Source organism: Hypanus sabinus, chromosome 3 (assembly GCF_030144855.1).
Source record: "Hypanus sabinus isolate sHypSab1 chromosome 3, sHypSab1.hap1, whole genome shotgun sequence".
Lineage (NCBI taxonomy): Eukaryota > Metazoa > Chordata > Chondrichthyes > Myliobatiformes > Dasyatidae > Hypanus > Hypanus sabinus.
Window position 1 is genome coordinate 67936284 of NC_082708.1, and position 26035 is coordinate 67962318.

The following is a 26035-nucleotide window of genomic DNA, read 5'->3' on the forward strand; positions in this document are numbered from 1 at the left end:
GTTTGATGGAGTGTACAGAAAGGCAAAGGAAATCAGCTGCACCTTGTTAATATGTTTGCAGCAACTATCCATCCAGGTTAAGATCACCTGTTGAGTTTTCCAGTTCAGTGGTTACTAGCCCACCATTCCATTATCCACTGACATAAATACAGTGGATTCTTGTTAACTGGACCTTCAGTCCAATCAAGACAGCTGTTTATTTGGGATAACTCTTTAAGAACAAAAACTAATCAAGAAAATAGCTGGGATTCCGCTTGTATGTTTGGAACACTATGCTTCTTTTTTTTGGTCAGGAGATTTTCCAACTGGCATCAGTCAAATGCACTTGTGTGGCCATTAGACAATGCACCATGCTTTGCACAAACAGCTTTTAAAATAGTACCATATGTGTGTACTTGTGTTCAAAATGCAATGATTTTTGGCACTGATCGTTGGTGTATGGAAAGTTAATAAGACAATTCCTGAACTGTTTTGCTCACTGTGGTTTCAAGCACTCAGGCTTGGAAATGCCAGAACCACACTGGAGTAAAAATAAAATGATTGCACTACTTCAACAAGTTAGAAATTATGATGAATTTGAAGGTTTTGACAATCATCTTGAATGTTACAATCCAAATGAAGATTTAGATGATGTAATCATAGAAAGCATTAAATGAAGGCAGTCCATTATCAGCACTAGAAGTCTGCACTGATTTTGTTATTTACAGTCAGTCAAAAGAATGCAGCAGTGTACACTGGATAAATTCTTCTGTCGATAATCATTCGGAACTAATACTGAGTTTATAGTATTGTAGCAGTATTTGTAGTATTCTAATTTGTTCTAGATTTCCTTTAAATAAATAATTCGTTACACACTTGAACAGTCTTTTTTATAGCTTTTTAACTATTTCCATGAAAGTTCAACTAATTGGGGCAGCCACCTAATTGGACCAAAATGCACGAGCCCGATGTGTCCAATTCATCCAGAATCCATTATACAAAGTAGTTGGAATGGGTGGGGTGTACGGTAAACTGAGTAGCAATAAGTATTTAAGTGGATAATTTCAAGTGTCAAAAGCTTCAATCACACAGGAATATTGAAAATATTGAAAAATATTTAACTGCAGGAACTTATTTTTTACATACCTTAAATTTTGAATTAAATGATGTAGAATTAAGCATATAGACACAATCCTTGCAACCCACTGCTTAGCACCATTTCATCTTGCCTTTCGCATATCCTTTTGCAAATTGAATTTTTTAGTTTAAGAAACTATTAGGTTAGATTTGCTTATTAATCACGTGTACATTAAAATATACAGTGAAATGCATTGTTTGTATTAACAATCAGGATGTGCTGGGGCAGCCCGCAATTGTCATAACACATTCTGGCACTAACAAAGCATGCCCACAATGTTCAGCTGACAAAAAACAGTCAACATACAATTGCTCGTCTATTAACAGATACTTTTGGAAAATTAGTTATTTGATATTTTCTGTCCATAGTAAATTAAAGTCAAAATAACACTGATGTTGCAAATCTAAAGCACTTAGCAAGGCAATGGAAACATGTATGGAAAGAAATCCCAATAACTTCTCTAGTCCAAGAATATTCATCAGAACTGGGAATGAGTGAAAGCAATTTAATTTTTAGCAAGAGAAAAGTGGGAGGGGGGTGATAAGAAAAGTGGTGCATTTCTGATTGGGTGAGACCCAATTAATTAACGGAGTATTATCTTTTGTCTAGCCCAGCAGGCCAGATTATATTAATGGAAAAAGCACTAAACCAAAAATCCAAAGATCGTAAGTGAATGATTACAGAAAGGGCCAGTTTTAATACAATCAAAAGAAAGAGCTATTTTAACTCAGACTGTGTTAGGGCTAGATATGATGGTGCAACTAGCTCCAACACAAGTTTGAGGAACAACACTTCATCTTCTGACTGGGCATGTTGCAGCATTCTGTCTTCAACCTGAAGTTCTCCAACCTTACTCACTCCAACTTCCTCTTAAGAGAAACAGAAATGATTTAGCATTAATTTTACTGCTCAGAATTCCAGAAAAAAAATGAAGGAATGAACCAAAGTTGTGTAGTTTGGCTAGTGACAAGACTAAATAAACATTAATATTAGTGAATTTAATTGTAAATTTTGGACTTACTTGTCCAATCTCCAAGAACACGGAGGTGAATGCCAAATGTTCTTCTGTTTTCTGCAGGGCTCTAGGAAATAAATCATAGCTCAATGTTGTGACATGTTCTGTATTATTTCACTATACAAGATAAACACTAAATTAATTTGGAAAAACCATCAATGGGAAGTTTCAGGTGTTTGCAAGATTTCTCCAATAGCTGCTCAACAGATCAGGCTTTGACGAAATCCTGCACCAGCTCCACAGTTGGTCACAAAACAATACATGTGGACGGCAGCTCAGGGAAAGGTCAAATATTCCCGATATCAGTTTTCTTCCTTACATCAGAATTAAGACACATGAATACACCCACAGGGTAGTCAGCAAATTCCAACTTCAGGAAAGGAGGTGAGAAAGTATAAAAGGGGAACTCAGCATTGGCTACAAAAGGAAAACACATGTTGAGACTAAACCTTGGGAAATGAAATGATTCTCTAATAAATGCACATTAACATGTCATTGCTCACATATCCAATTTGATTTTCAGCCATCACAATTCAACACCTAATAAAAGCACGTTTCATTGTTAGAAACCTCCAAATTCATAGGAGTCTGATGATAAGAGACTAACGGCTAAAGTTCCCACATGTCCTGAGTAGTCCCTTGGTTATCATATCTGTTTACTTTGAATTGGGATGAAATAATGCAAAGAGAACATACAGTCAAAATGCAATACTACCAATAAAAATGTAAAATAACTATTTCCCCAATAACAATTCCATTCCATCTGAAGATTTTCTCCACTGAGGGTGCTGTAACTTCATGGTATAGCATCATCTTGAGTTGTGTAAAACGCTGTTGTTTCAAAGTAGGAAACAAAAAAAAATATGGTTTTATCACAAGCTCATTTAAATCAAAACTGCAGCCACAATATCTGACATCACATTGTACCTTCTGCTTTTCCTGCTTGCAACAGCCAGTGATAGTGTGAATGTTGTTTGACACTTTACCCATCAGAATCTAGCAAACATCTGTCCTCTTATTGCAGGTAGAGCATTGCAGTAGTGAAATAATTATCATAAACTTCTGTTTCAGCTTCATACCCTGTCAACCACTTGCAATCCAGCTTTCACAGTTTAAGGTGTCTTTTCCAGATTATTACAAAACTGTGCACACATGCCCGACTCTATCCTTCTAAGAGAGTTCAGCAAAATCAGCAGCAGTGTCACTGTTTCCATTGTTCTCCACTGTTCACCACACACATCTCTAGAAGATCACATAAAGCACTTTGAAATGATCACTTGAGCATGGAGGGTGGAGCTTAGGATGATGGCGCCTAACGGCGACTCCTTTGCTTGCATCTTCAGAAACAGCTCTATTTCTATCTTTAATATCTCTTTTTTTCCTTTACAAGGTTCTTTTGAAGACCCTGACCTGGAGTTACATGCTGACTTCAGTTCTTTGCAGGAAAGGGACCTGCTCTCAGTGCCTTATGACCAGCCATTTTTTTGATAGGCCAAGGATGCAACCTGGAAGACTTCAGGGTGCTGGACTTAAATGGCTCTGGAGGCAGGCGGATTTGTGGTTGGTGCCACCACTGCCTAATGTGTCATGGGAGTACACAGAAGATCGAAAGCAGTGAGCTGGCTGCTGGTTTTGGGCCCAGAGACTCGAGTTCTTTGGGCACAGAGCTCAAAAAAAGCAATGCAACAGACTTTTAACACCATAAGTCAGTGAGCTGTTTTTGTGATGTCTCCCCACTTGCTGTGAAACGGAGACACCTCCTTTTCCCTTATTAGGGAGAGAGAGACCCTGTGGTATGTTGGCGAACGAGTAGTCTTGGGGATACTGCAAGTCTGTGTCTTTACTGATGCTTTGCTGCCTGCTTGAATGCTTGTGGGGGGGGGGGGCTGATGCTTTTATACTGATGGGGGAGGGAGGTCATTGCTTTGCTGCTGCTTGTGCGTGGGAGGGGGAGTTGGGGGGCTTTGAGGTTCTAACATTTAACAGTTATTCATTCTTCGGGGAACTCTGTTTTCGTGGATGTTTGCGAAGAAAAAGAATTTCAGGATGTATATTGTATACATTTCTGACACTAAATGTACCTATTGAAATATCCACAGGAATGGCTCCTATCCAGTTAAAATGTGCATGTACTAAGATCACTGTAAATTTTAAAAAACTGATATATCGCATAAAGCAACATGTTTGTAGTTATTAGTGGTCAATCTTCCTAGCCACAAGACATCACTGCAAGAATTCATCAGCACAGTGTCCTTAAAACTACCATCCACAATTGCTTATCAATAATTTACCTTCTATTGTATGGCCAGAATTGGGGATGTTCACTGATTCAATTGGTTCAATTGAATTGCAACTTCTCTGCAAATGTCTGCATGTAGCAAGGTATTGGCTGAACAGTAGCAGCAACATTCTTACCACTCCTCTTGACCATCAATGGCATTTCCATTAGCATGTTCCTCACCATTAACATCCTGGGAGTCATTATTGAGCAGAAACTCTGCTGAGCCAGGTGCATAAATACTATGACTACAAGTGCAGGACAAAGGATGTATATCTTAAAGTCAGTGTGTCATCTACAGCACTGTGCAAAATTCTTAGGCACCCTAGAATATTTAGATGGTTTCAGATGGTATGGCCCCACAGAGCTTTGATCTCCACATTATCAAGGCTGTCTGGGATTATCTGGAGAAACAGAAGCAAGTGAGACAGCCAAAGTTTGCAGAACTGTGGTAAGTTCTCCGATATGTTTGGAACAACCTACCAGCCGACTTTCTTATTAAACTTCACAACACCATACCTAAGAGAACTGATGCAGTTTCAAAGGCAAAGGGTGGTCACAGCAAATATATTGATTTGATTTAGTCTTTTACTGTTTACTGATCTTTATAGCAATCTTTATATATTTTTTTTGAAAATACCTTCACTTTACAGAACTTTTTTTTCCATCATAGTACTGTATGACACTTTAAAGTTTCTCCACCATCTACAAGGCACAAGCCAGAAGGGTAAGGAAATGCTCCCTATTTTTCCCAATGGTTTTCTTTAATAACCTACAGATGCAACAGATCATTTACACTAAGGATCAGTGAATAACTATGACTGTCTCATTCTTTTTCCCTTTCCCATATAAGTGCCATAAATCAGTGTCTAGTTCAGCTGGTAACAATTAATCACAAAAAGATTAGAACCAAAAACAGTACAGCTCAGTACAAACCTTTTGGCTCATGATGTTGTGCTGATCTTTTAAACTATTCTAAGATCAATTGAATCCTACCTTCCCACATTGCCTTCCATTTTTCTTTCATCCATGTGCTGACTCAAATGTCTCTAAAGCATCTGCCACCACCACTATCCTGGGAAGTATGTTCCATGAACTTATCACTCTCTGTCTAAAACTCTTTACTCTGACCCCCCCCCCCCCCCACAACTATATATTCTTCCAATCAGCTTAAACTTATGCCCTCAAGTATTAGCCATTGCTGCTCTGAGGAAAAAAAAGATTGGCTGCCCAATCTATCTATGCCTATCATCATCTTGTACCCCTGTATAAAGTTACCTCTCATCCCCCTTTGCTCTAAAGAAAAGTTTTCTGCTATTGGTATCTCTTCTGGGATACCTGTTGCATTTGAACCAGAAAGAGGTCAATATCCTTACAGGGAAATTATGTTACATGGGAGGGTTTAAACTAGATTGGCAGTGGTTGGGACCCTGAGCAGGAGCAAGTCATGAAATAGAGCAGTTGCCAAAGAGATCAGGTTTAGTAATCAGGCTAGTAAAGGCAATGAGGAAGTACCTAGTAAAACTGCATGTACTTCAATGGACAAGCTTCAACAGGTAAGAGGGGTGAACTCAGTAACATGGATTGGTTCTAAAGACGGGGATGTTGTTACCATGACAGAAACATGCTTGGACCAGCAGCTCACTATTCCAGGATAGATACATTTGGGGTTAGGAAGTCAGGGATAAATGATTATATAAAAGAAAATTAAGAATATTTTTACGAGAGAGATCAGGAGGGCATGAGGTGGCTATGGCTGGTTAAGGAAAATCCCTAAAGGTTTGATAGCTATGTTACGAGTTAAATGGTGGCCAGTGAGAGAGTAGGTCCCCTTAGAGATTAACCTGGCCATCTATGTCTCAGTCCGCACAAAGATGGAGGAGTTTGTTAAAAAATATTTTACTTCATTTTTACAGTGGAGAAAATTATGGTTGCTGAAGAGATAAGGCAAACAAGTGGCAATGTTTCAGATTATGCTCATACCAGGTCTCTGCATCCCTGCAGTGCAGAAAGGTGGGTGAATATCCAGGGCCTCATCAAGTGCATCCTTAGACTTTGTGGAGTGGTAGAGGAAAAATTGTGGAAGCCCATGTGGAGATACAGTATTTGCTTCATCCACCATAAGCCTGGTAATGTTCCCAGTGACTGAAAGGTGTCTGATATTGTTCTATTGTTCAAGGATGACAAAAACAAGAATCCCAACCACTGCCAATCTAGTTTAAACTTTCCCATGTAACACTTGTAAATTTCCCTGCAAGGATATTGACCTCTTTCTGGTTCAACTGAACCTCAGGCCTATCTCAGTCTGACATCACATATGCAGAAGTTACTGGACGGAATTCTGAAGGTAGATCCAGCAGTTGGATAGACAGAGTTTGATTAGGAGGAGTCAGTATGGCTTTGTGTGCATGGACTCTCTTGGGCTAAAGCGGGGGTCGGCAACCCGCGGCTCCGGAGCCACATATGACTCTTTTACGTCTGTGCTGTGGCTCCCTGTTGCTTTGGGAAAGAATTGGTCAGTATTTAATTAAAATGTATTTTATGTTAGTTTGTTAGTTTTTGAAATGTAATTCTAAATTTGAAGATTATGGTGATCTTGTACAACCTAATTAAGACGTTGTGGCGACCCATTTCCTGACACATCCGAACCGGCTCACAATTAGCCAGCTTTCAGGCTAAGGGAGATAGCCTACGGGGGTTTGTGAGTACGTGTCTTTTGCAGCATCCGCGCCCATGGGGGGCGGGTTGAGGGAGGCTTAAAAGCAAGGCTGTTTAGTTCGAATAAAGCTATCTTTGACTGCAGTTTACTGACTGCGTGTAGCACACCGCTACAACGTGTTTTTATCGCTGGCTGTCCAGAGGGGAGGTGCTGAAACGCTTTGTCGCGTGTCTGGAAGAAGTGAAAACTTTCCTGGGCAGCAAAGGGCCCACCTTTCCTGAGCTGGAACAGCCAGAGTGGCTGGAAAAGTTACACTTCATGGTAGACATGACAGCGCACCTGAACACGCTGAACACAGCTCTTCAGGGGAAAGGACGTACAGCCTTGCACATGTTGGAGGATGTTTTGGCATTCGAGCACAAGTTGACAGTGCTTGCCAGAGATTTACAGAAAGGCACATTGTCTCACTTCCCCAATTTGAGAGAGTTCAAACAAGGTCATGACATGATAAATTCAGAGTATTTACATTCTGCAATCATCGCAATGCAAACATTGTTTGGGAAACGCTTCTGTGAGTTCAGAGAGGAAAAAAACACATTATCCTTCCCGGTCACTCCCCTAAGCATCGATCCATCCCTACTGAATACGACTGCATTGTCAGGTGTGAGTCAACCTGACCAAGTATGATAAATATTTTAATTGCCTATTATTTTATGTATATTCATATGTTTTCATTGTTCAGTGAAATAGTCCTTTTATTTTTCAGGTTGACAGCTGGCTGACGTTATTTTTGGTTTGCTGCTGGCGGCAAATTTAAGTTTGGCGTTTTTCATAAATACAAGAAGGACTCAAATAGACGTTGAGTATTTTACTTAAAAGTAACCTTCAACCCAACGTCTTTTTTTCGGAGTTCAAAATGTTTTTGTTGCATGCAGAAATGTAATTTCGTTTTCTCTGCAGGAGTTCATCAATTTCATAAATGCAACACATTATAGTTTGTTTATACATAGCATAAAGGCAAAACAAAACGTTGTATGCAGTGTTATTTCATTTTAAATGTCAAACGGGTTTTGCGGCTCCCAGTGTTTTCTTTTCTGTGGGAAACGGGTCCAAGTGGCTCTTTCAGTGGTAAAGGTTGCTGACCCCTGGGCTAAAGGAACTGTACCTTTGCAGTTTTGCTCTAACTCTAACTTTCTGAACAGTGTCAATTTTGTTTCTGGCACATTTATTTTTCAATATAGTCCCCTCCTACATTTACACATCTAGTCCAGTGGTCGTGGAGCATACAGATCTTGGGGATGAGTTAATAACTTCAAACTTTCTGCATAATCACTCAGGATTTGAACTGCATGTGCATGTAATGAGAGCTGTATAACTCATCTCCTTCTACCTTAGGCCATGAATTTATCAATCATCCGTCTGTGGGCACTTTCTGGAGGTCCAAGATCCATATGCTCCATGACCGCTGGACTAAGTGTGTATATGCAGGAGGGGACTAAATGTGCTAGGTTTTCTAAAATTGACTCCTTCTACCTTAGGCCATGAACTTATCAATCACCCTTCATACATATTATGCACTTTATGTGATAGCCTGATAAGGACATAAATTCTGTTTTGCCTAACTAATACACACTATTTCCAACTCCCAAGAAACATCTGCAAGAGAGAATAGACTCCAAAGGGTGAGCAGCGTTCAGGCACTTGGATCTTGAATGCTCTGACAATCTTTGACAGCTCTTAAAACTGATTTATAATTGTTAAATATCTATTGGCAAAAGCAGTGAAGTCTATTCAAGTATTTCAATATATTTTTAAAAAAATCAAACTAAATAAACCAATTTTGAAATATTAACAATTTAGAAAAAGTACACCTCCCACACCCCCACATTACCCCTCCCACCTTTCAAACAAATGCAATTATTCTTTTATCTATCCTTTCAGTATACTAGGGTATTATTGTTAGTAGTCTAATGGTTAATCCATCCACAAAGCCTCAGAACTTCTGCAAATATTAGTCCTCTGCATCTGTAAGTGGTTGCATAGAAGCTTCTTACTTGCAAATAGCTGGCGGTTCAAAAGGGTACAGCAGGCAATCTGTCAGCGTAATTCAGGTCAAGCTCAGTTTACTAAAAGAAAAGGAGTCCCTTGCAAATTTGAAAGATCACTGCAAACACATCTTTAGGTTGATTTATATAATTTAGTTAAGAAATCAGAAATTACATTGGAATTGAAAAAGGTAACCTCCTGGAAATTGACTTGAAATAGTTGGCAAACTAAGACTGGATACAAATTTTACAGTCTCCTTTTATTCCTAGTTAATGTACATTATATGTACAGTTATATTCCCATCGGATGTACTGTATGAAAAAGGCTGCAATAATATCAACACTGAAAGTGTGTGCTTCACAGCATTTTGTAATAAATTGGACTGCTAAAACCATCTGCAAACATTTAAAAAATTAATTCACAGGAAGAAACATTCTGAGACTAAGACTAGGGACTCCCAAGGGGGCTGCATACTTAGGAAATCTGAAACTGTATGTTTCCTTGGATAAGTTGCTTATTGAAACACCATGCTGAAGATACCAATTCTTTTCTGCTAAAGTCATCTCACAGCTTGAGTTTGTTGTTGTAATTTGATTGGACAACTTGACAAATAACTCAAATGATTTATTACCCAAATATATCACAATATTGAACTTAACAGTTCCCCAGACTAGGAAATAAATTACAGTTTTACCATGAGTGATAGAGCCAGCTAATGATTCATTTCCTTTTGTTCTCATAATGGTTAAGGTACTTAGAAGTAAATAGTTCCATGTAAAAACTTCTTGTTTAAAGATAAAGCAACAAACAAGTTGCTGGAGGAACTTGGATAAAAGGGTCGAACCCCAAATACTGATCCGTTTTGTTCCATACCTGCTGCATGAACCACTTGAGTTCCTCCAGCAACTTATTTGTTGTTCCAGTTTCCAATGTCTACAATCTCTTTTCTTTCCAACTTTTTTTTTGAAGATGCTTTAAAATAGTCTGATAATGGTTATCTAATATCCCTCTAAAGATAATTCATTCCTCATCATAAATATAAAATATCTTTTATTACAAGAAGTAGCTAATAAATAATTTCCTGAGATGACTACAGTGAACAGAACACTGTACATTTCTACTAATTTGCTTTAATTTAAACAAGAAAAATAGACATACTTGCAGTAAATGTGCTATTCAGGGAGTAAACCTGCTCTAGAATGTCTACATTTCCTTGATTGCCCATTAGAAACACACAAAACCCAATGCACATAACCAGAAAATATCAAAGGATGACAAGATGTAATAACAAGCTGTGAGAAAGTTCTCTTGAATGGGAAACAATCATGCCTGGCAGAAGTCCATTACATCCCATTTTTCATAGTGAATGAAGCTCCCAAGAGGCTGTTAAGCAAACTATTGCAGAGACTAGAAAAAGTTTGGTCTTTTTTTCCCTATATAAAAATAAACTGACATGAATATTAACTGAAACCCCCATGAGTTTCTCCAGCATTTTGTGTATGTTGCATGATTTACATATGGTTCTCATCGCTTTGAGATTGTGCTATTGTATAAAAAAAATTGTATTCTCACAAATTATGGTAAGACTGCACGTCAAAACATTTGTATTTCATTCTCCCTTCCACCTTTTATTTCCTTTCAAGCCCACAAAAATAAGTAATCAAGATACCTGATCAGTGGGAGAGATTTCTTTTAGATGCCTTTTCTTGGTCAAGGTAAAGACCTTTGCAAGAAAAATGTCAGATGCTATAGATTCTAAATATCTAAAATATAAACAGTAAGTGCCAATGTTGCAAACCATGCAATACTCTTGAGGAAAGAAATGAAAGAAATATTTCCAATCAATGATCCTGCATTAGAACTTAGAAAAGCTAAGAGAAGAAAAAGTTTTAAGATGCCGAGAAAGGCAAGGATAGTGGAAGTGAGAAGAAAAAAACGACTGTGATAAGTAGATAGCAGGAAAGAATGAATAACTAAAGAATGGCGAGAAAAATTCTGAAATTGCTAGAGGAATGTGGATTGAATGTTGAATATCTAAAACTTAAAAATGCTGGAGATGTTGATTATTTGAAATTGAACAATCTGGAAGTACTTGATTTTCACACATAAATCTCCGTCACAGCTGTGACAAAGGCTTAGTGAAGAATAACATTCATAGAAATGGCCACATTAGATGTATTTTGCACTCTTGCAACTAGAAATGCAACATCTTCAAAAAGGCATCTCTCGCTTGGTAGCTCAGAATCAGAATCAAGAATCAGATTTATTATCACTGGCATGTGATGTGACAATTGTTAACTTAGCCGCAGCCATTCAATGAAATACATAATCTAGAAGAGAAAAAATAATAATAAATAAAACATAATAATAAACAAGTAACTCAATTATATATTAAATAGATTTTTTTTAAATGTGCAAAAACAGAAATACTGTATATTTTTTTAAAAAGTGAGGTAGTGTCCAAAGCTTCAATGTCCATTTAGGAATCAGATGGTAGAGGGGAAGAAGCTGTTCCTGAATCACAGACTGTGTGCCTTCAGGATTCGGTACCTCCTACCTAATGATAACAGCGAGAAAAGGGCAGGTCCTGGGTGCTGGAAGTCCTTAATAATGGACACTGCCTTTCTGAGACACCGCTTCCAAAAGATGTCCTGGGTACTTTGTAGGCTAGTACCCAAGATGGAGCTGACTAGATTTACAACCTTCTGCAGCTTCTTTCGGTCCTGTGCAGTAGACCCCATTCCCCCCCCCCCCCCCATACCAGACAGTGATGCAGCCTGTCAGAATGCTCTTCACGGTACAACTATAGAAGCTTTTGAGTGTATTTGCTGGCATGCCAAATCTCTTCAAATTCCTAATGAAGTATAGCTGCTGTCTTGCCTTCTTTATACCTTCATCTATATGTTGGGACTAGGTTAGCTCTGAAGATAATTAACATTTTTCACACAACCGTGCCTTTCACTCCTAGATTTAATCATAATATAAATCTAATTTTCTAATAGAGGTTGAGTACCCTTATCCAATACACATGGAGCTGGCAGTATTTTGGATTTTGGAATATATAATAAGGACAGCTTGGGAGTGCCATTATTTCAGACTCTGAATATATATGTTACCAGTAAACAGTCTTTGTCTTACATTTGTTCATCACACAAATGTACTTAACAGTACAAATTATTACATACCATTAATATAATGGAATTATTATGTGTGCAGGGTAACAAAGCTGCAGAGCAGCATTAGAAGAGCGGCTGTTGAACAACAACGGCAGGCTTTCAGTCTTCACCAGTAATGCCGTGGTTTGATTAAAAGGCTACAGTACACTGTATTTGTATTTTACCTTTTAAGGTTTTATGTAAAGTATAAAAATAATCAGCATTATTCACTTATTTTTGTGTTAGCTTTTCATCAACAGTGCTTTAAAAATTTATGGGTATGTAAGCCATAAAAACAGTCAGCATCGTAGACTTGTTCTGGTGTTAGATTTTCCTGATCAGCAAATGCTTTAAAATTTTAATGCTAAACCTTTTCTTAAATTTCTGCAACCAGCCTACTGAACATTCACAATTACCTTCAATTTATAGTTTGTCGTGATAGATCTTTGCTTGCATCAAGCATACCATTAAAGCAGCATATGTTCACTCTGGCGCTGATGAATCCATTCTTTCAATATATGTTCGAGATCTTTGTTTTGTGCTTTGTGCAGTGTTTTTTTATCCATTTTTTATTAACTTCATTACATATATGTGGTCACTTCTGAGAACTGTGTGGTGTGCAGAGATCCTTCCCAGTGTCTTGTGGAATTTTCCATTTGTGATGTCATGTCAGCACTCAACGATATTCAGATTGTGACGACCCATTTCCTGGCACATCCGAACCGGCTCACAATTAGCCAGCGTTCCGGCTAAGGGAGATAGCCTACGAGTATTTGCGAGCACAGAGCTTTGGAGCCTCTGCGCCACAGGGGGGCAGGTTGAGGGAGGCTTAAAAGCAAGGCAGGGTATTTCGAATAAAGTTTTTCTTCGACTGCAGTTACCGACTCCGTGTCGTAATTTTAGCGCTGCATGTAGCACACCGCTACAATTGGTGACCCCGACGGTCCAAACGATTTTTGGACCAGAAATGACCAACGCCGCCTCTGTTCATGCGGTTTCGTTGAAACTGCCGGGTTTCTGGACACAGCGACCAAACCTATGGTTCCAGCAAGCTGAAGCCCAATTCCACGTTCGGCAGATCACCTCAGAAGCCACCCGCTACTACTACGTGGTGAGCTCCCTCGACCAGGACACAGCGGCCCAGGTCGCGGAGTTCGTACAGTCGCCCCCGGCAGACGGCAAGTACACGGAATTCAAAGCCCTGCTCCTCAGGACTTTCGGACTCTCACGGCGCGAGCGGGCTGCCCGTTTACTGCACCTGGATGGCTTGGGAGACAGACCTCCATCGGCTTTAATGAATGAGATGTTGTCTCTGGCCAACGGACACACACCCTGCCTCATGTTTGAGCAGGCATTCCTGGAGCAGCCGCCCGAGGACATACGCCTTTTGCTGTCCGACGCGGATTTCAGTGACCCCCGGAAGGTGGCAGCCTGGACGGACTTGCTGTGGAACGCCAAAAAGGTGAGCGGGGCGTCCATCGCACAGATCTCCCAGCCACGCTCCCAGCAGCAAACCAGTCCAGGCCCGGCCGCAGAACCCGCCAACCCGAGGGGCAGGGGTGGGGGGCCCAACGAACACTGGTGCTTCTACCACCAGCGGTGGGGCACAGAAGCCCGCCGTTGTCGCCCGCCCTGCAAGTTCCCGGGAAATGCCAGCGCCAGCCGCCGCTGATGGCTATGGCGGCTGGCCATCGGATAGCCTCCTGTATGTGTGGGACCAGCGGTTGGGACGCCGTTTTTTTGGTCGACACCAGTGCCGAGATCAGCGTTTTACCTCCGACGAGTTACAACACCCACAGCAGGGCACCGGGTCCCCCCCTGAGGGACGTGAATGGCAGCACAGTAAGGACCTATGGCACCCGTCAGGTGCAGCTACAGTTCGGCTCCAGCCAGTTCACGTGGGACTTCACACTGGCCGCCGTAGCCCAACTGCTTCTGGGTGCGGATTTTTTGCAGCTCACAGCCTACTGGTCAACCTGCCCAGGAAGAGACTGGTACACGCCGAGACCTTTCAGATGTTGCCAGCCCCTCACCTCGGCTCCATCACGCTGTCCGACAACGACTTCACCAGGGTCCTAGCGGATTTCCCATCGGTTCTGGCACTGCAGTTCACAGCGGCCATGCCCCGACACGGCGTACAGCACCACATCCCGACCCAGAGACCACCCCTCCACGCCCGCGCTCGACGGCTTTCCCCGGACAAGCTCCGACTGGCGAAGGAGGAGTTCAAGAGGATGGAGGAATTGGTGATCATCCGGCAGTCTGACAGCCCATCAGCCTCCCCCCTGCACATGGTGCCCAAAGCAACAGGAGGCTGGAGACCGTGCGGCGACTACCGCAGGCTGAACGAGGCTACCACACCAGACCGCTACCCTGTGCCGCACATTCAGGACTTTGCAGCAAACCTGCACGGTGCACGGATCTTCTCCAAGGTAGACCTCGTCTGAGAGTACTATCAAATCCCGATGCATCCTGACGACATCCCCAAAACGGCTCTCATCACCCCGTTTGGCCTTTTCGAGTTCCTCCGCATGCCGTTCGGCCTGAAGAATGCCGCACAGACGTTCCAGCGGTTAATGGACATGGTGGGACGGGACCTGGACTTCGCGTTCATCTATTTGGACGACATCCTCATAGCCAGCAGCAGTCGTCAGGAGCATCTGTCCCACCTCCGTCAACTCTGCGCCCGACTGAGTGAGTACAGTCTAACAATCAACCCCGCCAAATGCCAGTTCGGACTCGATACCATTGACTTCCTGGACCACAGGATTACTAAAGACGGGGCAACCCCTCTGCCCGCTAAGGTAGATGCGGTCCGCCACTTCCCCCAACCCACCAAGATCGAAGGCCTTCAGGAATTCGTACGTATGGTCAATTTCTACCACAGTTTCCTCCCTTCAGCTGCCCGGATCATGCGCCCCCTGTTCGCCCTGCTGTCCGGTCCGGGCAAGGACATTACCTGGGACGAGGAGTCCGCCGCCGCTTTCGTTCAAACGAAGGAAGCTTTGGCTGACGCCGCAATGCTAGTACATCCCAGAATGGACGCCCCTACCGCCCTCACAGTGGACGCATCTAACACGGCAGTCGGTGGGGTACTGAAGCAACTCTTCGCAGGTCGCTGGCAACCCCTGGCGTTTTTCAGCAAACACCTGCGGCCACCCGAGCTCAAGTACAGTGCTTTCGACCGGGAACTGTTGGCGCTCTACCTGGCAATCCGGCATTTCAGGTACTTCCTAGAAGGTCGGCCCTTCACCGCGTTCACGGACCACAAACCGCTTACCTTTGCGTTTACGAAAGCGTCCGACCCCTGGTCGTCCCGCCAGCAACGCCACCTGTCCTACATCTCTGAATACACGACGGATGTCCGGCATGTCTCGGGTAAGGAGAATGTCGTGGCAGACGCGCTCTCTCGCCCTACCGTTCATGCCCTTTCCCAAGGAGTAGACTTTGAGGCACTGGCAGAGGCACAGCAGGCAGATGAGGGGATTCCGAGTTACAGAACCGCAGTCTCCGGTTTGCAGCTCCAGGACCTCCCCATAGGCCCAGGTGAGAGGACCCTACTCTGTGACGTCGCCACCGGCCAGCCCCGTCCCGTCGTCCCGACAGCCTGGCGGCGACGTGTTTTCGACTCCATTCATAACTTAGCGCACCCCTCCATCTGGACAACTGTCCGGATGGTTTCCAGCAGGTTCGTTTGGCACAGACTCTGCAAGCAGGTCAAGCAGTGAATGGGCCAAAGCATGTATGCACTGCCAGACGGCCAAGGTGCAGCGGCACACCAAAGCCCCACCGCAGCAGTTCCACCCCACCCACCGGCGTTTCGACCACATTCATGTGGATATCGTGGGCCCCCTGCCAGTGTCGCGAGGAGCACAGCACCTCCTGACTATCATGGACCAGTTCACAGGATGGCCGGAGGCGGTCCCGCTCACCGACACCACCTCCGAATCTTGCGCCCAGGCACTGATCGCCACCTGGATATCTCGCTTTGGTGTGCCGGCCCACATTACCTCCGACAGAGGCGCCCAGTTCACTTCCAGCCTGTGGTCAGCTATGGCCAGGCTTTTGGGGACTCAGCTGCACCACACCACTGCCTACCACCCACAGTCGAACGGACTGGTGGAGCGTTTCCACTGTCACCTGAAGTCGGCTCTCATGGCCCGCCTGCGAGGAGCCAACTGGGCGGACGAGCTTCCCTGGGTCCTACTTGGCATCCGTACGACGCCCAAAGACGATCTGCACACCTCGTCGGCCGAGTTTGTGTATGACGCACCCCTGGTCATCCCCAGGGAGTTCATACCAGCCCCAAGGGGGCAAGAGGAAGAACCCGCATCAGTCCTGGGCAGACTACGCGAGAGGCTCGGTGACCTGGCCCCCATACCCACTTCGCAGCATGGGCGGAACCCGACCTGCGTACCCAAAGACCTACAGAACTGTAAGTTTGTGTTTGTACGAAGGGGCGGGCATCGGCCACCGCTGCAGCGGCCATACGAGGGGCCGTTTACGGTGCTCCGGAACAACGGGTCCACGTTCGTGCTGGACATCGGGGGGAGAGAGGAGGTTTTCACAGTGGACCGACTCAAACCGGCCCATGTGGACGTGGTGCAACCGGTCGAGTTTCCGGCACCGCTGCGCAGAGGCCAACCTCCCAAACAGGTTCCGACCCAGACTGTGGATATTGGGGGGTGTATCGCCGGTTCTGGGGGGGGTGGTTATGTGGCGACCCATTTCCTGGCGCATCCGAACCGGCTCACAATTAGCCAGCGTTCCGGCTAAGGGAGATAGCCTACTGGTGTTTGCAAGCACAGAGCTTTGGAGCCTCTGCGCCTCAGGGGGGGTTGGGGGGGGCAGGTTGAGGGAGGCTTAAAAGCAAGGCTGGGTATTTCGAATGAAGTTTTTCTTTGACTGCAGTTACCGACTCCATGTCGTAATTTTAGCGCTGCATGTAGCACACCATTACAAGATCTCATATTTTGGAATTTCAGATAAGGGATATTAACCTGCAGTAGTGAATTCATCAGCTTCCCTATGCAAAGTTGCAGGCAGCAACAAAGAACTGTGCATCTGGGATACATTAAATTTCTTTAGCGTACAGCCAAAATGCAATTTAACTTTACTAAGTTCATCCTTGACCTAATGACTATAGATATGGATAGGTTGGATAAATGTGAGGCTGTTGAAGGAGACTGGGCTTTCTGTTCCTGGATTTCTGAACATTTCTGGGGAGTTACGAACTTCACAGGCAGGATGAAATGTGTGGGGCCAACATTTATTTCTGGGAAATTAGCTGGAGCTGAAGGGGATGGCTTAAACATGAAATGGTAAGGGCTTTCTGAGTAGGTTTTCAGATTGAAAGGTACAATCACAGAGGAGAAATAACACATCCAAAAGGGACAGTAAGCAATTTAGTAAACATCAAAGGGATTTGAATTCTATTTTAATGCAACCAGTATACCTAGTGAAGTAGATGAACTGAAGCTTTAATTAATACAGGGGTTTATAATAGTGTTGTTATCAATGAGATCTAGTTGAGAGTTGGACAGGACTACCCCAAGACATAGAAATTTCAGGCAAGACAGGAGAAGGAGGAAAAGGGGAGAGGTACTACTCTGCTAGTCAAAGGCTGTATTACTCCAGTATTGAAGGAGAATATCTTAGAAGGCTCCCCAAATGAGGCTACAGGGTGATTGGAAATAAAGAGTGTTATCAATTTCTGGGTGTCCATTACAGACCTCTGAATAATAAACAGGAGATAGGGGAATACATATATCAGCTGATATCAGAGGGGTGCAATAAAACTAGGGTTGTTATTATTGAACAATTTCAGCTTCCTAAATATTAACAGGGATTTCCTCAGCATTAAAGGCTCAGAGGGATTGACATTTTGAGGTGTCTCCAGAAGAGCTTTTTGATGCAATAAGTACAAAGAAAAAAGAAGAAAGGAGCATTACTGGCCCTTATTTCGAAGAATGTAGGTAGACAAGATGGAGCATCAGTGGAGGACCTTTTATGGAGATAGTGCCCACTTTAAAGCCCTTATGGAGAATGATAGGGATGGGTGAGTAATAAAAGTCTTAAACTGGGGAAGGGGCCATTTTATTAATATATGGAAAGACCTTGCAATTGTAGATTGTGACCACTGACTTGTAGAAAAACTCTACGCAGTGGGAAGCATTCAGAGGAAAAACAAATTCCAGGACAACATATTCTTCGAAGGGTAAAAGCCAGCTCTTGTTAGACCCCTTCCCCCACCTTCTTATGCTGGCTGTCTTTCAGTCCAGATGAAGGATCTCAACCCGAACCATCAACTGTCCACTTTCCTCTATAGATGTTGCCTGGCCCACTAACTTCTATAGATACACAACGGAGAATATCCTAACTGTTCAATTCACAGGCTGGTATGGAAATATCAATTCCCTTAAATGGAAAAGCCTACAAAAAGTGGCAGATACAGACCAGTCCATCACAGGCAAAGCCCTCCCCACAAGGAGTATTGCCACAAGAAAGCATAATCCATCATCAAGACCTCTATCATCAAAGTCATGCTGTCTTCTTGCTTCTACCGTCGGGTAGGAAATACACACCACCAGGTTCAGGAGCAGCTACTACCCTTCAACCATCAGGCATATGAACCAGTGTAGGTAATTTCACTATGCAGACCTGATTCTCCAATTTATAGATTTACTTTCAAGAACTCTAAACTCATGTTCTCAGTATTATTTATCTACTTATTTTTATTTCATTATTGATTTGCCTTCTTGTGCACATAGTTGGTTTGTCAGTTTTTGTTTATGTATATAGTTTTTCTTGAAATAACACTATAAAATCATAAGATATAGGAGCAGAATTAGGCCACTTGGCCCATCGGCTCTACTCTGCTATTTCATCATGGCTGATCCGTTTCCCTCTCAGCATCAATCTCCTGCCTTCATTCCATATCCCTCATGCCCTGACTAATCAAGAATCTAACATTTTGCCTTAAATATACCCAGTAACTTGGTCTCCACAGTCACCTGTGGCCATGATTTCCACAGATTCACCACTCTCTGGCTAAAGAATTTTCTCCTCATTTCCATTCTAAATGTATGTCCCCTCTATTCTGGGGTTGTGTTCACTGGTCTTAGACTCCCACACCCACTGGAAACATCCTTTCCACATCTACTCAGTCAAGGCCTTTCAACATTCAATAGGTTTCAAAGAGATCCCTTCGCATTCTTCTGAGTTCAGGCCCAGAACCATCAAAAGCTCCTCATATGATAAGCCTTTCATTTCTGTGAATCCTCTCCAATGTTAACACATCCTTTCTTAAATAAGGGGCCTAAAACTGCTCACAATACTCCAAGTCAGATATCACCACTGCCTAATAAAGACTTAACACTACATCCTTGCTTTTATCTTCTAGTACTCTCGAAATGAATGCTGACATTGCATTTGCCTTCCTCACCACTAACTCAGCCTGCAAATGAAACTTCAGGGAATCCATTTAGAAACCAGTCTCTCCTTTACCAAAGTGCATCATCATACATTTCCCAGCATTGAATTCCTTAAGCCACTTCTCTGCCCATTTTCATAATTATGAAAATTAGGTCCATCTGTAGCCTCTTTGCTTCTGCAACATAATCTGCCCTTCCACAGTCCCAACACAGACCCATGTAGAACAATACTAGTCAATGGCAGCCAGTCAGAAAGGACTCTCTCTATTCCCACTCTTTGCTTCCTGCCAATCAGCCAGTGCTCTATCCATGCTAGTACCTTTCCTGTAATACCATGGGCTCTTACCTTGTTAAGCAGTCTCACATACAGCATCTTGTCAAAGACCTTCTGAAAATCCAAGTATGCAATATGGGAGCATTGGGTTGCACAGTAACATAGTGGTTAGCACAATGCTTTCCTGTACCAGCAATCCGGGTTCAGTTCCTGCAACTGCCAGTAAGGAGTTTGTACATTCTCCCTGTGACTGCGTGTGCTATGTTTTTTTTCCCACACAGTCCAAAGACATACCGGTTGCTTAATTGGTCATTGTAAATTGTCCCATGATTAGGTTAGGTTTAAATAAAATCAGGGGGGTTACTGGGTGGGGCATTTCGAAGGACCAGAAGGGACTATTCTACACCATACATTATAAAATTAAAAAATAAAATAAAGCATCCACCAATTCTCCTTTGTCTATCGTGCTTGTTGTTTCCTCAAAGGATTCCAACAGATTTGTCAGACAAGATTTTCCCTTAAGGAAACCATGCTGACTACAGTCTATTTTAACATGAGCCTCCAAGTACCCAGAAACTACATCTTTAACAATTGATTCCAATGTCTTCCCAACCACTGAGGTCAGACTAATTGGCCTATAATCCTCTTTCTGCTGCTGCTCTCCCTTCTTGAAGAGTGGATTTGCAATTTTCTAGTCCTCCAGAACCATTCAAGAATCTAGTGATTCATGAAAGATCCTTCCTAATGCCTCCACAATTTCTTCAGGCATCTCTTTCAGAACCCTGGGGTGCAGACCATCTGGTCCAGGTGACTTATCTACCTTCAAACCTTTCAGTTTCCCAAGCATCTTCTCCCTCGTAGCGGCAACTTTACTCACTTCCGCCACATGATACTCTCACACTACTGGCAAACTGCTAGTGTCTTCCACAGTGAAAACGGATGAAAAAAAATGCTTATTCAGTTCATCTGTCATTTCCTTGTCCCCCATTACTACCTTTCCAGCTTCATTTTCCAGAGGTCCAATATCTACTCTCTCCTCTCTTTTACACTGTATATATCTGAAAAAACTTTTGGAATCCTCTTTAATGTTATTGGCTAGCTTACATTCATATTCCATCTGTTCTTTCTTTATAACTTTTTAGTTGCTTTCTGTTGGTTTTTAAAAGCTTATGAATCCTTTAACTTACCACTAATTTTTGCTCTAATAAATGCCAAACAGAGGGCATATATGTTGGCTATGAGTTCTCTTGTGAATTCTACCATATTATGATCACTGTCTCCTAAGGTGTCCTTTACCTAAAGCTCTCAAATCAATTCTGGTTTGTTGCACAACACGCAGCCCAGAATACCTGCTCCCTCGTGGGCTCTACCACAAGCTCCTCTAAAAAGCCATCTTGATGGCATTCTGCAAACTCCCTCCTGGGATCCAGCACCAACCTGATTTTCCAAAACTCCCGTACACTGAAATCCCCCATGACTACCGCAACATTGCCCATGCATTTTCTATCTGCCTTTGTAATTTGTGTAGACCACTTTACTACTGTTTGGGGGTCTGTATATAACTCCTATTTGCATCTTTTTACACTTGCAGTTTCTTAACTCGACCCTGAATGATCCCACACTTTCCAATCCTATGTCCGCTCTTTCTAATGATTTGATTTCATTTTCTACCAACAAAGCCATGTCACCCTCTCTGCTTCCCTGTCTGTACCTTCAATACAATGTGTATCCTTAGCCATTAAGCTCCCAGCTATAATCTTCTTTCAGACATGATTCAGTGATGTTCATCATACTTGCCAATCTGTAACTCTGCTACAAATTCATTTACCTTACTTTTTTAATGCATGCATTCAAACATAACACCTTCAGTCCAGTATTCATCACCCCTTTCTTTTACATTGCAAATCATCCTGTTGACTGCAATTTTGCCCTATCATCAGCATCTCCTTGCTAGTGGCCTTCCTCGGGTTCAGATGTAACCTATCCCTTTTGTACAGGTCATACTTTCCTTAGAAGAGATCCCAATGTTCCAGAAATCTCAACTCCTTCCCCTGAACCAGTTTCTCAGCCTCACAATCATTTGTCAAATCATCTTAATCTTACCCTCACTGGAGTGTGGCACAGACAGCAATCCAGAGACTACTGCCCTGTTGGTTCTGCTTATCAGCTTTCTACCTAGTTCCCTAAAATATCTCTTCAGAACCTCCTCACCTTTCCTATGCATGTCATTGGTGCCAATATGTACCAAGACTTCTGGCTGCTCACCTTCACCCTTTAGAATGTCGAGGCCCTGACCTGAGACATCTCTGATCCTGACAACTTTTGTATTTCTTTATTTTCATTTAAATATCTGCAAGAAAATTAATCTCAGGGTAATATATGGTGACCTTAATGCAGGAGTCTATGAACAGAGCCCAGTCCACTGACTCGAAGCACTCCCACAGCCACTCCTCCAGCTCCTGTGAATAGCAATTTGTTGTCCTTACCTCTAGTGCCTTACTCTTTAGCCTCCATTTCTATGCAGTTAGAAGGAGCTATGCAGCTAAATTATCAGATTTCCCGAAATGAGGTCAAGAGCTGAAACACTAGGCATGATGGTAATGTAGCAGTGGTCAAGTGTGTTGTATATCGTTCTTCCAAACTCCAACAAGTAAAAGCCTCACATGTTCAATTCTTCAAACTCCACAAGTGTCCCTCATTCTCCATGCATGAGGGAACCCAAATCCACCTGGACCTCAGGGCTCTGCAATATTATACCATTCAGATAATATGATTCATTTTTTGTGATAATTAACAATTCAATATATTCCATTTCTGAGATCTCTGCTAACACACCTATTTCCTTTTGTATCTTCTTCACAATTTCCTCTTCTATAATGTACCATCAGCAGATTTCCAAGATATATGATATCCAAGATATTCATATAAATTATACACAGATGAGGCCACAGCTCCGATTCCTCTGGCAACTGCTCATTATTTTGTCAACCAGAGAACGATCCTTTAGTACCTACTCTCCATTTTCTGTTACTAAGTCAAAGTTCTTTCATTTTCTGCAATTGGATGATTACATGATGTGATTTTTCTCAATTTAAAAATACAACTATACATTCAATTATGTAATTAGCTAACTATTTACATAAATATGCAGTTGCAAATGCAACTAGCCATTAATTTATTTGATTTTTCAGTCTCTCTGTTCACTGAATTCTTTATTTAAGGTGACACCTAACATTTTAGAGTCCAGTCATACAGCACAGAATCTGACCCTTTAATCCCTGTAACTCTGCCAGTGATCAGATACCTGCCTCTACTATTCCCATTTTCTAGAACTTGACTTGCAGATGAGCACCTGAAAGAAGTGCCTATTAAACACTTTCTTTTTTAAAATGTGGGGAGATTCTCTGAGGTGATAAATTCTATGTTTCAACGACCACTTGGGTGAAAAAATTCTGAAAGATATCCACTCTAAATCTCCTTCAAGTTAAAGATATACCCTCTGGCTTTAGACATCTTTGGTAAGGGATGTCTACACTACCTATGCCCCTCATCATTTTATATTCCACAACCAGGCACCCTCAACCTTCTCCAGCCAAAGGAAATTGAACCCAACCTAATTAATCCTCCATCCCTAACAATACCCGAATAAATCTCCACTGTACTCCCCCAATGCAATCACACCCTTCCTACATTCTGGCACCTACAACAGCACTCAACTCCAGATATCACCTAGCTAATGTTTAATATGTAGGAATAATTTACTGCTGAAGTCAAGTTTGTGCATGCCTTTTTAAATCATGTTACAGTGTCTACCTGGACTGCAGCTGTCAAGGATCCTTAACACTGACGATCCTCTGTTTCTCAGTTCTTCTTGGGATTCTCCCACTCATTTTGTATACCTTCACCTTATTGGCCCTCTAAAATGCATCACCTCACATTCCACAAGACTATATTCTATCTGCCATTTTGCTGTCCACCTTACAAATTCACCATTATCATACCTGAAGATTATCAACATCACCAAGTATCATTTGCAAACTTATCTTTACAATCACACCTTTACATTCACATCCATTCATACATCCTAGTAAAGTGTCTGTGTACCACTGTTCATAGACCTCTGATCATGAAACAAAAAAAATCAACCCTCACTCTTTACCAACATTCCCTCTAATTTGTAATGACCAGAGTGTGCCAAAATCTTGTGCTGTGCAATTTTTTGCCCAATGACAGCAACATGTACACACTGAATTTTATATATTGAGGTAATCATTTTAACAGCTAGCAAAACACTTTGAACTCCTCTGCGTTCAATCATTTTCACTGTCATTTATCTGCACTCTCACAAAACATACGTAACAGGCCTGTAGCAGCTAATGAAGGATTTTCTCACCGGAGCTTTAGCACACCATCCATACGTGATTTGCTTGCTAAATGATGCTTTAAAAAGTAAAATTTCCAAATATCACTCCCACTTGCAAATTCTCCAGCAACTTTTGCATCGCCACAATATGCACAGGTAACACCAGTTTCTGTATTGTACAGAAATATTTCTCGTAGCTGCACATTCCTGTCCTCATGAGTTTTCGGTATAGCAGTTTCTACTGTTTCATTAAGCCATTCCACTTTAAATGAATTAGCAGTTCTTCTGCACTTCATGCCCTTTGCTCCTTTGGGAATCGATGAAGTGAATCAATAATGTCTTCAATAAAAACTATAAATAAGGCAGTTCTAAAAACCAGCAGACAAATTGTCTCAAACTTCACATCGTCAACACCATCCACATTAGAAACCAGAAAAAGAAATGTGATTGTGAACAATCATGAAATATATTCAACATGCTAATGAGGTAGAGGGTGACAACCTTTTGTGTGTGGTTTAAATTCCACACACACACACACACACACACACACACACACACACACACACACACACACACACACACACACACACACACACACACACACACACACACACACACACACACACACACACACACACACCCCCCCCCCCCCCCCCCCCCTAGAGGGAACATTGCCCTCTACCTCCTATCATCAAACTAATTTCAGATCCAAGTTGCTAAATTGTCTTTCATTCTTGTCATCTTACAGTCCAACTAATCTCCCATTACAAAGACTATACTGAAATACACAGACTACATTAACTACACACATCTCATCAATACAATAATACGTAATAGTACACAAGATGCTAGCCATGTGTATGTAGGGAGTTCCTTGCTAAGATTACTCTTACTTGATGCCTCTGATAAGTAGAACCTGCCAGTGTTCAACCTTAGGATGCAATAAGATTGGTGATCAGAATATAAAAATTAAATTGTTTTGTCTTTAGACCTATCTTCATACCCCATAAACTCTGCAAAATGGCACAGAAAAACTTCTAGATAACTGAAATTGGGCTCTTAAGATTCAGCCTCTTGACTACAGATTCACATACATACATTTCATTTGTTACCTATCAGCCTGATGTTTGAGGATAAGGATAAATACAAAAAGCCACCTTCAAAGCAGCAGCTATTCTTGAAACTGCACCAGATGTTTTCTAATAAAGTTGAAGTAACTTTATGTCTGCAATTTAATACAAGTGGTAGAAGCACAAACACATGGGAGGTTTGATACTGCAAAATCAGTCGGCAGAAATGGAAGAAAATGGCAGGTCAAGCACAAATAGGTTTCTTCAGCAGCCTTGTGTTCTAAAACAAAATTTTAGAATCATTCACATTCTACAGAGAGAGAATGAAGATAGTTTTTTCAAAGCCATTGCTAATCTTATTGTGGAGGACAATACTAACAATGAAGAGCATTGAATGCTGCAATCTGTGAAAGAGAGAGAGTATAATTCATCAAAACTAACTCCAAAGTGTACTGCAGCACTATTTTACTATATCTGATGAAAGCTACAGATATCCCATTGGTAGAGATACAGTAGTTCAGAAGTTGAATAACGCTCTAACCCATATCCGCTTGAGTAAATGGAGAATTATAAATTCAACACTCAGAATCAAAAACTGAGAAATTGAGAAAATGATTATATCATA

General features: G+C 42.1%; 1 protein-coding gene across 2 annotated transcripts in view; it reads right to left on the reverse strand.

The window, feature by feature from the left end:
• Positions 1 to 26035, reverse strand: part of LOC132391419 (NADPH oxidase 4) — a 151314-nt gene that overhangs the window by 46655 nt on the left and 78624 nt on the right. For both annotated transcript variants that reach the window (XM_059964597.1, XM_059964598.1), the window contains exon 12: positions 2139 to 2199. In XM_059964597.1, the coding sequence (XP_059820580.1) occupies positions 2139 to 2199 (61 nt within the window). The remainder of the gene's footprint in view (positions 1 to 2138; positions 2200 to 26035) is intronic.